At 50.9% G+C, this 16600-nt stretch overlaps 1 protein-coding gene across 1 annotated transcript in view; it reads left to right on the forward strand.

Annotated features, from left to right (window-relative positions):
• SSH1 (slingshot protein phosphatase 1) overlaps positions 1-3100 on the forward strand; it is an 86597-nt gene extending 83497 nt beyond the window's left edge. The window contains exon 14 of the mRNA XM_007955002.1: positions 1865-3100. Within this exon, the coding sequence (XP_007953193.1) occupies positions 1865-3100 (1236 nt within the window). The remainder of the gene's footprint in view (positions 1-1864) is intronic.
• The last annotated feature ends 13500 nt before the right edge of the window (positions 3101-16600 follow it).

The raw sequence follows: 16600 nt of genomic DNA on the forward strand, positions 1-16600 counted from the left end.
GCCTGCAGCGCCCTCTCCTCCCCCTGCCTGCAGCGCCCTCTCCTCCCCCTGCCTGCAGCTCCCTCTCTCCTCCCTGTGCCTCTAGCACCTTCCCCTTACCACCACCCTCTCTCCTCTCTTGTGCCCATTCAACACTTGCATTTTCCTCTCTATTCTAGCACTTTCCACCCAATTTTCTGGTCCATTCCACCAGAGTGCAGGGACTGTGCTGGTCCATGGCCCTGTGCCTGGGGCAGCTCCTGGCTGGTGGCAGCAGGCTCTCTATGTGTGCTGAAGGAATGAGTTCCCTGCACCGAATCCCCTCGGGGCTCTGAGAGGCTCTCCCTCAAATCTGCCGTGGTCAATGTCAATCCCACCTCCCAGGGAGGTTTTAGAAGAAAGGAAATTGGAGACAATTTGGTTAGAGATTCTGAGGAATTTTTTCAAGAATTTGAGGTCAAGAATTCAGACCTTCATGCAGGGCCGTGGGTGATTTGTCAGGACGGGGTTCACGCTGGTGAACCCAGAGCTGACCCCAGGACTCCATTTGAGATCTGACTCTGCAGAAGACCCTCCACCCCACTGCACACTGCCCCCACTCCCAGAAGCCCCATAGACTCTGGGCATCATGGCTAAGCTTTGCTGACTCCTCTGGTGCTGGACCAGCCCAAGCCTTCTTCCCCTCGGGACCTCGGTTTGCCACACAGGTTGGTGTTAATCCCGGACGGTCAGCTGGCATCACCCAACCTTCCCTTGGCAGGGAGGCAGCACTGTGGGAAACGCAGGCCCCAGCCCTCTGCCAGGAAAGCTTCGTTTTAGACCAGCCTAGGAATCTTACAGCTAAACACCTTGGGGAAAGTCGACTCCCTCTTGCTCCATCTCACAGTCCAGAAGAGCAGCCCTGTCCGTGTTGATTGGCCATGAGGGATACACACAGCTGAGCTGCGTGTCCACATGGTAGAAAGGTAAAGACATGTGTCATGTTTCTTAGACCCCCGGTAAACACAGGCAATGGAGCCCTGGGGGCACCGTGGTTAAGTAAGTGCTTGGCTCTTAACCAAAAGGTTCAACCCACCAGCCACTCCACAGAAGAAAAGACCTGGCAGTCTGTTCTAGTAAAGATTACAGCCTTGGAAACCCTAGGAGACAGTTCTCCTCTGTCCTGTAGGGTCACTGTGAGTTGGAACTGACTGAGTGAGAACCCGAGGCAAGGTGGTTTTCCTTGGGAGACAGTATAAATGCATGTTCCATTGGGGTGTGAAACCCACCGTGGCATAGCACGATCTTTCATCGCAGCCTGTGGCACTTGTGTTTGGCTCTGTGCTGGACTCTTTCAAAACACCATCACGGAGCCAGGTCCTCGCTCTTACAAAGACCACAGCCAGACGATGGTTCTTTGGAGCCACGCTGGGTTCATGCTAGACAGGAAGGCCTCTACTGTCTGGCTGAAGACTCCCCAAAGCAAATTTTTGGAAATGGAAAGGAAGGCAGAGGTGCCAACTGTGCCAGAAACTCTGTGTCACTTCATTTTCACAGTGTCCAGAGGTGGGGCTCAATACCCCAGTGTTCCAGGTGAGGCTGAGGCGTGGAGCAGGTCACACAGTGCAGGTGGCAGGGGCAGGTGGCGAAGGGCGGCCCTGCTTGTTCTGACTGCTGGTGTGGATCTCGGGCACCAGCTTCCGGAGAGCCTGGGTGGGCAGCTTCAAGCCATCTCTAACCTACGTTATTCCCAGCCCAGCAGGTTCTTAGCAGTCTCTTTTCCTGTCCCCAGTGAAGGGAGAGTGCTTCCTCTCCATGCCTGCCCCCAGCCCTGTCCAACTCCCTCCTTATGCTTTTTGGTCTGGCTCTTACCAGCCTCTCTCACACTGTTCTTGTCCTCTTTCAGCACGACGCTATATTCGGGATCCTTAGCAAAGTGAAGCCTTCCTACAGACCCTGTGCTGACTGCATGTACCCTACAGCCAGCGGGGCTCCAGAGGCCTTTAGGGAGCAGTGTGAGAACCCCAGCACACCCACCATCTGCACCCAGCCAACCTTCCTGCCACACCTCACATCCTCTCCCATGGCCCACCTGTCCAGCAGGTCCCGAGCTTTGGAGAAGCTGGCCTCTGGCCCGACCGAGACCCCTCCTTCTCTACCACCAGCAGGCTCCAGGAAGCCAGGCACCAGTGGCTCTGGGCCTGGGGCTGCCCCGGACCTACCAGCTAGCCTTTTGGAACCTTCCAGAGAGACCCAAAAAGTTCTGCCAAAGTCCCTCCTTTTGAAGAATTCTCACTGTGACAAGACCCTGCCCAGCATGGAAGTGGTGAAAGAAGAACCGCCTCCCAAGAAGGACTCAAAACCGGCTAAGGACCTGCGGGTCCTGTTCAGTAGAGAATCCGAGAAGCCGATGACCAGCAGCTACTTGATGCAGCACCAAGAGTCCATCATGCAGCTGCAGAAGGCAGGCTTGGTCCGCAAGCACACCAAAGAGCTGGAGAGGTTGAAGAGCGTGCCAGCGGACATGGCGTCCCCCTCCAGGCTGGAGGCCAGCATTCCCGAGGAAGGGCAGGAGCTGGCTCCACTCTGTCTGCCGGGGCCCCCGGCTTTGCCCTGCCAGGCTGGGAGTGAGGAGAAATCGGAGGCCGTCCCCCCACCATTGGAAGGAGCCTGTCTCAAGAGCCCTACTCCCTGGCTCTGCCGCCTGGATCATACCAGTCACTTCTCGAAAGACTTCCTGAAGACCATCTGTTACACCCCCACCTCATCCTCCATGAGCTCCAACCTGACCCGGAGCTCCAGCAGCGACAGCATCCACAGCGTGCGAGGGAAGCCGGGCCTGGTGAAGCAGCGGACGCAGGAGATCGAGACCCGGCTCCGGCTAGCCGGCCTCACGGTCTCCTCCCCACTCAAGCGCTCGCACTCCCTCGCCAAGCTCGGGAGCCTCAACTTCTCCACGGAAGATCTGTCCAGCGAGGCTGACGTGTCCACTATCGCCGACTCGCAAGATGCCAAGTCAAGCGAGTCTTCCTTCTTGCATGAGCCCCAGCCCACCCCAAGGAACACAGTCACAACCTCTAAGCCATCAGGGAGGTCTGCCCCAGGAAACTTGACAAGCCCCTCACAGGGCAGCAAAAGCTGACCCACTCTTGTCTGCGTTTGGACTTAGCTTCTCCGACGTTCCCTCCCAAAGTTTCACGATGGATTCCGGTCAGCCTTGTGGCTCTTGATTTCCCCTAAATAACGGAAGTCATCCTAACTTCCCCCTCATCTCTTGCCATTGAGAGGGGAAGAAGAAGCAAAAGCACCAAGCAACACAAGTTAGAAGGGGAGGTGGCTGCCGTGTGGCCTGGGAGAGCCAGAAACCCTGGACCAGTGGGCACCAAGCCACTCCTCAAGTGTTTAGTCAACAAGAGTCATGTTAAGAAGCGCCTGTCCAGATAAGCACACACCTGGGAAAGACTACCTTTGCAACATGCAGATGAATGGGTGTTAGCCAGGGCGGGGCTCACCACTCTACTCGGGCCCTCGCGTGAAAACCCCCAGATGGCAACATAAGTCCTACCTCTGTTCTTGTTGTGCTTTTTGTTTTTAAAAGACAGTAATGACCGTGGCTCATCCCAGGAAATAATGCTGTATCAGAAAGAGTATTCCCCCGCCACCAAAAAAAAAGTAGATTTTTTTTTTTTTTTTTGTGGTTGGGACCCAAAAAAGTGTTAAGACTATTAACGTGATAGTACCAAGCAGTGCTGGGTGAAGTTGACGAAGCCATGGAGCGTTGCAGTCGAACCGACTGCACTGCACGGTGTCATCTGTGTGGTGGAGGTGCTCTGTCCTGGTGGTGTTCATAGCTGTGTGTGCGCACATGTGCGTGTGTGTGTCTGTGTGTGTGACCAGCACTGGGTTCACATCAGGGGAGCGTGTGTGGTGGTCTCAGTTGTGCTTGCTGATTTCTGTTTCTTCATAGTTGTCACCGAGTCGTTGCTGACAGAGTGTGTGTGTATCACAGTAGAACTGGGCTCCGTAGTGCTGTGACTCTTGGAAGCAGGTCCCCAGGCCTTTCTTGGGAGAAGCCTCGGGGTGGCTTCAGATGGCCAGCCTTCCACTTAGCAGCCAGGCGTTGGACCATGATCACCACCGATGAAAGTGCACATTCTCCAGTTTGGGAGGAAGGGCCCAGGAAGCCTGCTACTGCTGAACTGAGTTGCTTGTGCTTAGGTTTTGAAAGTGCCAGTGTGCCCACCAGGGTCGTCCCACCAGGAGCCCTGACAGTCAAGTCCGTTAGGCCACCTCCTGTCACCTCTGGGGAGAGAAGATTGCAGCAGCGAGAAACCCCACGAGTCCCGCTCCAGGAGCTGCTCGACAGCAACCTCTCTGAGTGCTGTGAGCCTGTCCGGAAGCCTCACAGATGTTTACAGTCACCCCTTTCTGTCGTGAAAGTACTACTTCCTGTTCCTCTCCCGCTCTTCCTAGCATGATGGCAGGGTGAGGGAGGGACCTGCAGAGCAAGCCTGGATTGGGGGGCCCCTGTAGAATCGGAGTGCTCAGCGAGTTATGGGCTATGCATGGCCTCCGCTTGAGTCAAGGGCCTCACTTGGTGTCCGTCAGCGAGACAGAATGTGAAAACATTGTGAAGAGAGAAACATTTTGTCGAAAGGCAGAAAGGTTTGATTCAGGGATCAGCAAATTGCAGCATACGACCTGTGAGCCAAGAGTGGTTTTTACATTTTTAAGGGTTTATAAAAATATAATAACATGACAGAAACCATATGTGGCCCATAAAACCTAAGATAGTTACCGCTGTTGTTGTTAGGTGCTGTCGAGTCACTTCTTACTCATAGTGACCCGTGACACAGTCAAACCACCCCTTAGGGTTTCCTAGACTATAATCTTTATGGCAGTAGATTGCCGCACCTTTCCCTGTGGCACTGCCGGGTAAGTACTTACGGCCAACCTTTTGGTTAGCCGCTGAGGATGTAACTGTTGCACCCCAGAGCTCCTTGAGTTAGTTACTGCCTGGCCCTTTGCAAAGCAAAATTTCCAACCCTGGTTTTATTTGACAGCACAGGGCTGTCCACAGCCCTCCAGAAAGAAACTGGACAAATTTGAAGGCCTCCCCTGCCTCTCTGACACCTCAGGCTGGACCCCTGTTGACCACAGTCCTTGCCAACACACACCACTCCCACTACCCACCACACACACACACACGACACGACACGACATACTTTTATGCACTATGGAGTTACAGTGTGTGCGAAGGGAAACTGGTGGCCGGAGTTTGTCCGCAGTGGCATCTTGCCCTCAGCTGGATTAATTCTGTGAACCTGCAAAGCCTTTGAGGTCCACCACATGCAGAGGTGGGGGTTGGGTTGCCACCTCACAGTGGTCGGAAGTAAGACCCAGAAGCTGCCATGCTGTCGAGCCCCCCAGGGGCAAGGCCATCCAGAACAAGGTTGGTTCATGTTTCAACTCGTGGGTACAATTTTTGCAAAACTCTGTCCCCAGGAACTTCTTCTCTCTGACCACCTTTTTTGAATATATGCTCTTCTAGTTTATAGATATTTGTTTCCTTGCCATTGTCAATTGAAATCATTTAAAAAGGTGATTATCCACTTATTTCTGAGAGCCCTGTGAGTTCCCCCAACCTCAGCCAACAGAGCATGTTCTCCAAGAAGTATCAAGTTGAATGCGTTTGCCAAATTGAATTTCATGGTAGATCAATTTTGTGTCAAAATCACTTTTTTTTTTAATCTGGCGATGACAAGGCTTATGGTGGTTTTTCAAACACATCTGTGTACAAGAGATAATATCTTTGAAAACTTTTCATTTTTGAAAGCTGTAACTTTTCTTACACTGTTAAAGACGGTGGGAAGAAGGTGTTTCAAATACATGTGGCTCTTTGGCTTTTGACAAACTTACCCATTCATTTTTGGAATCTTGGTTATCTCAATGGACTGGTGCCCAGGTCCCCATCCTGAGAACAGAATGGATTGATGATTGACACTCTGGACTGGAGAAAAGGAGAAAGAGAGTTTTCTCTGAGACCCAAATCAGTTGCAAGTAAACAGATGACAGATTGCTATTGAAAACGTCACACTAACAAGACCGGAAAGGCATCTTCTGCCCGGCTCTGGGCCCCTTGGTAAAGACAGATTCCCAATGGTCTCTAGAAAGAAACTGCTCTGTGAGCTGCACCCCATCTGGACTGACATGTGTAACCCTGACTGACAGTGGAAATCCCAGAGTGACACAGGTGTTTTGAGAGGTGGCAGAGATTGATGCTGTGAAAGGCATTGCTTTTGGTGGCAGCCATTTTCACTGAATGCCTCTGTGGAATCGGAGGACAGGAAAATTATCTCCCTCACCTTGCGACCCTGTGCATCCAGCTGTATGTCACCTTCCACCTCCCCTCTCCCTCGCTTTCCCCATAAATTCACGTGGCATGTCCAAAGTTAGACTGAACTTTTCTAGGTCTTCACCTTTCAGTGATGCAGGGATGTCTTTGTGTCAAGGTTTGTTAAGTTGTTGCTGTTAGGTGCCATCAAGTTGGCTCTGACTCGTAGCAACCCTGTGTACGACCAACAGCACTGCCTGGGCCTGTGCCATCTGCACAGTCCTTTCTGTGCTTCGGCCCATCATGGTAGCCACTGTGTTAGTCCATCTTATTGAGGGCCTTCCCCTTCTTCACTGACCCTCCCATTGACCAAGCACGACATCCTTCTCCAGAGAATGGTCCCTTCTGACAACATGACCAAAGTACGTGAGACGAAGTCTGGCCGTTCTCACTTCAGGGAGCCTTCCGGCTGCACTTCTTCCAGGACAGATCTTTTCGTTCTTCTGGCCGCCCAGGGTACCTTCAGCATTCTTCCCCAACACCACAACTCAAAGGCATCAACTCATCTTCAGTCTGCTGTATTCGTGTCCGGCTTTCACGTGCATACAAGGCAATTGAAAATACCATGGTTTGAATCAGGTACATCTTAGTCTTCAAAGGAACATCTTTGCTTCGTAACACTTTTAAAGAGGCCTTTTGCAGCAGATTTTCCCAGCGCAGCACGGCATTTGATTTCCTGGATGCTGCTTCCATGAGTGCTGACTGGATCCAAAAATGAAATCCCTGACATCTTCAGTCTTTTCTCTGTTTATCATGATGTTGCTTATTGGTTTGTTAAGTAGAAGAGGAAAACTGGGTACCTAGAGAGGGAATAGTTTGCTGCCCCCCCCACTCCAATCATCATTTGACAATGCCAACTTCATTTCTTTGTCTTAAAAGTTTCTTCAGAATCTTCTTGAAATGTTCCTGGTTGCGTGAACTTCTTAATATCAAGCTTTCTTCTTCTTCCTCTTCTGTGTATTCCTCGTGCTCAGTGCAGGGACCCATGCCAACCTCTGGGTTGTCATCAGCTTGCTGGTGAGTAGCAAACCCTTCTCCTTGGCACCCTGATGCTAGACGTGTAGGTGACGCACAGTCTATGCGGAAGTCCTGTCCTCCTGCAACCTGCCCTCCAGGTGAGGAGCGTTGCTGTCCATTCCTTGGCCCTTGCCCGCTAGACAACCCAGAAGATGCAGCTGCAGTCACCTTCCACCTCCCCTCTCCCTCGCTCTGAGGTTGTGATAGCATTAACACCTTCAGGCTGTACGTCTGCACTCTTGTTTCTTCACACACGGCTCCCTGAAGGTTGCTGTATGTCCCCGCTCCCCTGGGGGCCACCCCTCTCCATGGAGCACCAATACTGCATCCTATAGTCAAGATCCTGTAAGTCACCTCACCTGAAATGTCTGAAGAGGGAATTGCTTTCTGTTGGCTGGAGATTCTTGGGGCCAGAATACATTCCACCCACCCCTACTCTTTGGCTTGCCCCCCAGCAGGGCTTCCCCCAAATGCACACAACCCACTGGGGCAAGTGCTTCACCTCTGGCAAGAGAGTTAGCATCTGGACAGCCATAGGGCAGGTTCACCTCTTCTGTAGCCACCCACCCAGGTTCTTGCCGATGCTTCATGCCAAACCAAGGTGGTTGCTTGCCCCGTGCTCGACTTGCTCTTTGTTTTGACTGCTCTGCAGTTGCACACGTGTGTGCGGACCCGCTCTGCACACATATTTGAATACGCAAAACTTGAATCCAGCAATGATGCGCATCATTTCTCTCATCCACGCCATGCTGGATCTCCTGAGCTGCCGAGCGGATCCTCGTGCGGGATCGGGAGCGATGCTGCCTAGTGCTGCCCTCGATGGAGCTGGGGGTGACCACGTGGTCTGGGTGTTGCAGCAGATGCTGCACCCTGGCTTCAGTCACTGTCTTCAACAAGAGTCTCTCACCGGCCCACCTGACCCCACTGGCCTGTCTCTCGGCCTCGCTGCATGAGGAGATAGCCGCTTTCTGCCCTCTCTTTCCTACACTGTTAATTTTTTGTTTTACAATTGAGTGCCTTAATACCAGTTTACAAATACTATGTATTTATGCGATACTGTTAAGCTCTTCTGTGATTGGCTACTTGGTCTTGTTAGTGGTAGTTGACTGTTAGGACCTGAGCAGACCTTATCCTGACTTGGGTTCGTTCTGCTCTGCAGTGTCTCCTGTTGCCTGTCTGTAAGTATCCAAGGAGCATCAGTAGAAACAGCACTGGTAGTTCCTGCAGGCGAGGACGGTCTTGGCCGGTGCAGGGGCCCCAACGTAGCCTATGAAAGAGCGGGATTTTATTCATTAGCCAGCTGAGAGGTGGCAAAGTCCAGACCCTCTCTGGACCACACCCAGCACGTCACCCATTTCCTCCAATCACTCAGTTGCACTCTTGTGTATTAGAGAGTGCATTCCTGCCTGTTGTTACTGGTTGTCATCAAGCCGGTTCTGACTCCTGGCGACCCCACGTGTGCAGAGCATCACTTCATAGGGTTTTCAAGGCTGTGGCCTTTCACAGAAGCAGATTGCCAGGCCCATCTCCCAGGCACCTCTGGGTGCATTTTACCCACCGACCTTTTTGGCTCGTAGTCAATGCTTAGCCCTTTGTGCCGCCCAGGGACTTGACACCACCTAGGCTGCCCTGTTTGTTTCCTCTGTCGGTGTCCTGAGCTCTTTTTGCAACAAAATGCAGGTACGGCCCTTCCTCCCTTGGGTGACATCTGGAGGCTCCCCACGAGTTGCTCTTTGGCTTCCAGAAGCTGCCAGTAGGTTCCAGTGTGTTGTGTTATGGCATCAGTGGTTTTTTATTCTATTGTTTTTCTCCTTGTTTTTTATATTCTCTTATTTAAAAGACGGTGTCTTTTGTACTGTGGATTTGCAGTAGAAGATGCATAAAGCACCTTTTTTTTTTTACTTCTGTTGGTGTGTATGTATATAGTCTGTGCTTCTTGTGATGAAAATAAACGTTTTCTTTACAAACGCCTCATGACTTACGAGCTTTTACAAAAGGAAATGGCCTCCTCGGCCATTGGAGAGTATGATTCTTCATCATCAGTATCATCATCGTCATCATCATTAGTATTTATTGAGCACCTACTATGTGCTAATCCCCCCCCAAAAAAAAAAACCCATTGCCATCGAGTCAATTCTGACTCATATCTACCCCCATTGGGTTTCTGAGGCACTAAGTGGATTGCCTCATCTTCCTTCCATGGAGCAGCTGGTGGGTTTTGAGCCACCTATCTTCTGGTTAGCAGTCAGATGCCTTAGGCATTGTGCCACCTTAAGCCCCCCCAAAAAACTCAGTGCTATCGAGTCAATTCTGATTCATAGCAACCCTGTAGAATAGAGTAGAACTGCCCCATAGGGTTTCCAAGGCTGTAAATCTTTACAGAAGCAGACTGCCTCACCTTTCTCCCACTGAGTAGTTGGTGGGCTCCAACTGCCAGCCTTTTGGTTAGCAGCCCAGTGCTTTAACCACAGCACCACCAGAGCTCCTCACTGTGTGCTAAGCCCTGTGCTAAAAAGAAAAAAAACTCCACTGGGCCAGAGAAAGAACCAAGGGGCAGAAATGTTAGCTCCTCCCGGAAGTCATCTTTTCCTTCTGATTTTGTCTGGAAGGGAGAACAGGTCCATTTGTCATTTGTGTACCCTAAAAAATGTGTTACTTCCCAGGATGGACTTGGACTTCGGATGTGACCTGGAGAACCGGCTCTCCTGCTCTCGCCCACCATGTGGGGGAGGAGGGCCTCGGAGACTGATTAACGGGAACTGCCAAGGCGGGACTCCTGGGGTGTCTCAGCTCCTGAACACAGCAAAGCTGATGTAGTGGCTGAGTCCCAGTCCCCTGCAGGCCAGCAGCTCTGGTGGCTCTCCTCCCTTGATGACTCGGGGAGTCAAATGCTTCCATCTCGTGATTCTTCGCTTTCTGTGCTCCCAGCATGAGGAGCATGGAGGACTCGGAGTCACTCTTAATTGCCTTTGGGTGAGAGAGATACCATCCCTTCTACTCAGATCACAGCAGGTGAGACCTCATCACACGGCCCCAACCCAGCTGCCAGGGGGACCAGAAGACAAGGTGCACAGAGATAGTGGGTGAGCATTGACTGGCCACTAAATCCTGCTGCCAGTGGTTCCAAGAAGAACTTTGTTTCATGTAAAGTTGGCTCTGTCTCTCGACTGGACTCACAGGCAGCTGATGAATAAACCTGAAGCAAGCTCACAACTTTATAACAAGAACTGTAACTGTCAGAGAGACCTGATGACTCGTCTGCCAACGTGCACATTCAGTCTTTCTGGATGAATCTGTACATGATGCCAAATTTATGGTTAGAAATTGCTCATTGAGTATGAAATCCTAGCAAAGGCATACTGGGATGATTCTAATGCTGAGTGTTATCAAATAGTAATAGCCTGGTCCAGCCTATCATGAGATGTTTTTTTTTTTTTTTTTCACTGAAACACTGAGGGGCCTGGTTCAGGATGCTCCCTTGGCAAGGCTGGAGACAGTGGACTCATTGGGCTCCAAACCTGAATCAGAGTCTGAAGCAGGGCCCAGCCATAGTATGTTTCTGATAGATTCTCTGGGAACTCTAATTGCCATATTTAGAAAGCACCAAAATAGGGGTGAGATACAATTGAGTAGGCATGTGCTTTCCTAGTTATCCCACCTTCCACTCCTGCTTGTTGGAGACGACACCCACATCATCCTAACAACATGACACTCATTCAAGGACTCTAAATCTCTCCTTTAACTGGCTGCTTTTGCCCTGATTTAAGCCATACGGAAGCTCTGGTGGTGTAGTGCATAAGGCATTTGACTGCTAACTAGAAGACTGGCACTTGAAACCCACCAGCCACTCTTCGGAAGGAAGGCTGGACAATCTACTTCTGTAGTGGTGGTGGTGTTATATGCCATGGAGTCAGACCCGACTCATAGCGAGTCCTCCTTGGGTTTCCGAGGCAGAATCACTATGGAAGTAGGTTGCCCAACCTTTCTTCCAAGCAGTAGCTAGTGGGTTTGAACTGCCAGCCTTCTGGTTAGCAGTCAAGTGCCTTAGGCACTACACTACCAGAGCTGCTGCCTCAGAAACCCAAGGAGGAGTGACTATGAGTCAGATCCAACTCAACGGCAGCAAGTTTGTTTGTTTTTTTTCAAAGCCTCTGTAGAGTCCTGGGGTTGAGTGTGATCCCAGATTGCTCCGACAGAAGGCATGGCTTTGCAGGGGAGGATTCATATGGTCACTCATGTTCCTGTTTAGGGAAGCCCCTTCGGGCAGGCTGCATGGAAGAGGCTCCAGAAGGCAGGAGTGAGAGGATGAATTGGAATTGCAGAGTTCACTTCATTGTAGGCAAGCTCTTTGTAAAGGAGGTGCCTACTAATACAGTGGTAGTGTATTGAGCCATGCACAGAGCAAGCCCTGCCAGAAACCACCACCACCCACCTCTGCACCACAAAGCGAGGGGCCAGAACTATGCTTAACACGGGCCTGCAATGGACCAAGCACTCCTACGTAAGGAATCCCATTGAATCTTCTAAACAATGCTGCCTGTTCACTGACGTTATCCCCGTTCCTCAGATGAAGAAACAGACTGGCAGAGACTTAAGTCACTGGCCCAAGGTTATGGCTAAGAAGTGGTGAAGCCAGATCGGTACTGTTCCCTCTCCATGCAGAACTTTCTCAGAGCTGTGTCTCTCACCCAGAAGTGGAAAGAACAGGCTGAAAGGCACCTGGATTTCCCTTCAGACGTCAGCCAGAAAACTAGAGTCCAACATGAAACCTCCAGCTCTTGGGAAGTCTGACCCACTTCCTGCTCCAAAGACTCTTTCAGCCACTCAGGGTGTGTGTCCTTCCTCCACAGTGGATTCACTCCGTTTTACCTTGAAAGGGAAACCACGCATGCGTGCTGAAGCAGACTTGTAAAGAGTCCAGTTTCAGCCTGAAGTTACTTTTGTGATAAAACTGTTCCGGCAAATAAAATGTCAACATTTACATCAGCAGTCTCCCCGCATGCACGAAGATGCACCTGGATTGGCGCTAACAGAAGAATTCTCCCACAAGTGATACATGTGAGGTAGCCGGCTCCCTCTGCTTCTTGAAAGTTGGTATCCAAATGGATTGAAGACTAGGCTACCTACCTCATAGGGCCAGTCATTGGAGAATTAACTGGTAACGTGTGCAGAACCCTTGTACCTGCTACATGCTGACTAAATAGTGGCTGTTATTGGTCAGAGTTCCTGGGTGGCACACTTGCTTAAGAACTCAGGGACTACTAACTGAGAGACTGATGGTTCAAATCACCCAGAGGTGCTTCAGAAGACAGGCCTGTGATCTGCTTCTGAAAGGTCGGTCACTGACCCTCCGGAGCACAGTCTCTGGAACATGGGGTCACCATGAGTGAGAATCATCTTGACTGCACCTGAGCTTGTTGTTGTTGATATGAGCAGAAGGGAGGGAAGGCAGGCAGGCAGGAAGTAACCTATACTGAACATCTCCTCGTTGCAGGTGTTTTGCATATATTACCAAATTCATCTTCATAGCCAATAGGATCCTGTTTTACAAATGAAGAGGTGGGAGCTCAGAGAGGTTAGGTTGTGTGGGTCAGGATCACACAGCCAGTTGGGAGGCAGAGGTCCAGCATGTCTGACCCCAAATTTGTTTACTTTCCACCTCGCCATCTTTTCCCCAGTCACTCTAATGTCTGCCTCCCTCTTTTCCTGAGAGTGTCCCTGTGTGTCTGTGGTATGGTGAGTTGCTTCCATATTCCCTTTCTAGACATGGTTGAGAAGCTTGGGTGGCATAGAGCATGTCTTTTGGGCCCAGAGTCTGTGTGTTGAGAACCTCCTAGACCCAGGGCTGAGAGCAGTCAGTAGCCCTGGAGATGGTAGTGGCACTTGACTGCTAACCAGAAGCCTGATGGTTCAAACCCACCAGCCACTCCTCAGAAGGCAGATAGGGCAATCTACTTCCGTAGAGATACCACCTCAGAAACCCAAGGAGGGGTCACAGTGAGTCGGATCAGACTCGATGGCAGTGAGTTTGGTTTTTTTTTTTTTAAGACATGGTTGGGTTGGGACTCTACAACTAAGGTGCTTGTGGCCCACCAAGGGGATTCGCCTGCCTGCCAATAACGGAAATAAGGTGCATGGAACCCTTGTGGGTATGGGACTATGCAAATAAGGAATATGGAATCTTTATAGGGGATTGGTCAGTGTTGCCATCCTGCTAGGTTTAAAAAGAGCCAATCCCAGAGAGCAAGAAGGGGACCCCACTACCAGCAAAAAGAACCTTGAGCAGAACATGTCTTTTGGGCCCAGAGTCTGTGTGTTGAGAACCTCCCAGACCCAGGGCTGAGAGCAGTCAGTAGCCCTGGAGATGGTAGTGGCACAGGATGGCAGGAACCAGGAGACCCGTGCGAAATAGTACAGTGGGCTTCCTGGCCCACTGGATAAGAGAGCTGAGAGCCTTCAGGCAAGAGGCTTGCTGACAATATGGGATGCCTCTAGACACTTATTACAAAGCTACAGAGCTTTGTAGTGCTTGCCCAAGCAAGGCAGAGGCCAGGGCTGAGAGGAGCCTCGGGGCGTGCGTGGCAGAGAGAAGGGCTTCCTTGCTTGCATGGCCAAGAGGAACTAAGAGAGCTGCCCTGCACTGGAAGAGGGAGGCATGTGCTCTCCACTTCCGGGGAGCCTTCCAGGCTTTGCCTATGTGCTTCCTGATCCTGATCCTGATCCTGAGTGGTAGGTAATCTGTTGATCGTGATCCCAAGTTGAACCTGTTACTTCTCTAATAAACCCCATCACTGTGAGTGTGGTCTGTGAATTCTATGTAGCCATTGCAACAAATTGTCAAACCCAGCAGGGAAGTAGAGAGTGCCGTGGGAGTGACGGCTGATAGCAGAATTGGTAAAAAAGGTTGAAGAGAGGAAGTGTATCTGATCTGCACAGTCTTGGACTGATGTTGACCATTCTCTCTCCTCCCTGAAGTTAGGCAAGGGCTAATGCCACACCATTTTTGTTTTGTTTTGGGTGAAAGCTTACAGAGCAAATTCACTTTCCATACAGCAGCGCACATACACTTTGTCTCATGACATTGATTGAAATTTCCCACAATGCAACAGTTCCCCTCCCACTTCCTCCCCATAGTTACCTCTTCCCTGTGTCCTTCCTTCCCTGCACTCCTGCCCCCCGAGCAGTCTCCCTGTGCATACACTGCCCTTCTATTCTCTCATGATAGATCTCTCCAAGGAGTGTATCTACCTAATGTAAATGTTCAGCTCCTATGCCTGTCTCTTGTTTGGCTGAAAGCCACAGGTGTGGGTTCAATTCCAGACGTGAAGGGTAGCTAGGGGCCATAGTCTCAGGGGTTCCATCAAGCTCTATCAGACCAGCCAACCTGATCACTTTTTTGATGCCACACCATTTCTGCAGTGTCTGTCTCCATGTCTCTTCTCCTCTTCCTATAAGGACACCAGTCCTGTCTGCTTAGGGGTCATCCTTCTCCAGTTATGACTTCATGTGAACTAATTACAAATGCAAGGATGCCATTTCCAGAGAAGGTCACATTCACAGAGGTTGGAGGGTTAGGACTCCAGTGTATCTTTCTGAGGGACACACATGAGCAGCCACCCACAGACCACCCCCTCAGCTGACAGGCAGCTCCTCCTCCACCCTGAGTCCCGAGCATCTTGAATGGAGCAGAAGGAAGCCAAGGCAAGCTTGCATATGAAGGAGGGACTCAGCTGGGATTCCCACTGTGTCTTTCCACTTTGCCTGCTGCTGACCCCACAGAGGAGGACATTGGGTCTGCCTCTCCCCAGAGACAAACACCATTTGTCTTCAACCTGGGCCTGCGCAGTTCTTCACAACAAGTTTTTGGGGAGGGGAACAGCATGGGCGGCCTGTGAGCGTGGGCTTGTCCCTGCCATGATCCAGAGGTACATCCTGTTCTGGCGTTACCATGGTGAAGCCAAACATCTACCACAACAGAAGACTGCGGCTGGTGCTGGCGGCAGGGCCTGGACAGGCTGGGCACAGGGAGGCTGGGCGGGAGAGCTGAGAAGCCTTCCTCAATTCCACCCCCAAAACACACGCACATGCCACACATGGTCTGACTGGAAGTTACACTTCTTGGGCCGAAGATTTCCCATGGGGAAGAGTTCCTCATTCTCCATTCTTTCCTGGAGATCCTGGGAGAATATCCCTAGAATGCAAGGAGACTGGGCCCTGCTGAATTCTCTTCCTCGTCTCACTCCCAGGCCGACTTACAGAGCTGCCTCCCGCCTCAACTGGCTCCCAAAAAGGACTTCACCATCCTGGTTGGTATTGTTGTTATTTTTCCTGTTTAGAAAGTAAAACACACAAATGTAACAAAATCACAGGATGTAGAAGAGAGACAAGGAGCTCTGGTGGCGTAGTGCCTAAGGCATTTGACTGCTAACCACAGGATTGGTGGTTCAAACACACCAGCCACTATGCAGAAGGAAGATTGGGCAATCTACTTCCGTAAAGATTTACTGCCTTGGAAACCCAAAGGGGGTTGCTATGAGTTGGAATCGACAGATGGCAGTGGGTTCGGTTTGGTTTTTGGTAGAAGAGAGCCACACGTGTGTGGTAGGAGCCAGGCACTGTGCTGGGGCGCCACATACCTTAAATTGATATATAGTTATAACCCAATTAAAGACTGAGCAAAGCTTGAAGAGAACTTTCTCCAAAGAGAGTCTTCAAATGGCCAATAAATACATGAAAAGATGCTCACCCTTGTTAGTCATTCCAAAACCAAACCCATTGCCACTGAGTCAATTCTTACTCATAGTGACCCTCCATTGGGTTTCCAAGGCAGTAAATCTTTACGGGAGTAGATTGTCCCATCTTCCTTCTGCAGAGTAGCTGGCAGGTTTGAACCGCCAACCTTCTGGTTAGCAGTCAAATGCCTTATGCACTGTGCCAACTCCTGGCGACCCCATGTGTTACAGACCAGGACTGCTTCATAGGGTTTCTTGGCTGTGGTCTTCACAGAAGGACATCACCAGCACTTTCTTGCATGGAACCACTGTTGTTGTTATTATGTGCCGTCGAGTCGGACCCAACTCATAGCGACCCCTCCTTGGGTTTCTGAGTATCACTACGTAGATTGCCCAACCTTCGTTCTGAGGAGTGGCTGGTGGGTTTGAACCGCCAGCCTTCTGGTTCACAGTCAAGTGCCTTAGGCACTATGCTGCCAGAGCTGGCCAGGGAACTAGC

This window comes from Orycteropus afer, unplaced genomic scaffold (assembly GCF_000298275.1).
Source record: "Orycteropus afer afer isolate SDZICR_OR568_19922 unplaced genomic scaffold, OryAfe1.0 scaffold00487, whole genome shotgun sequence".
NCBI lineage: Eukaryota > Metazoa > Chordata > Mammalia > Tubulidentata > Orycteropodidae > Orycteropus > Orycteropus afer.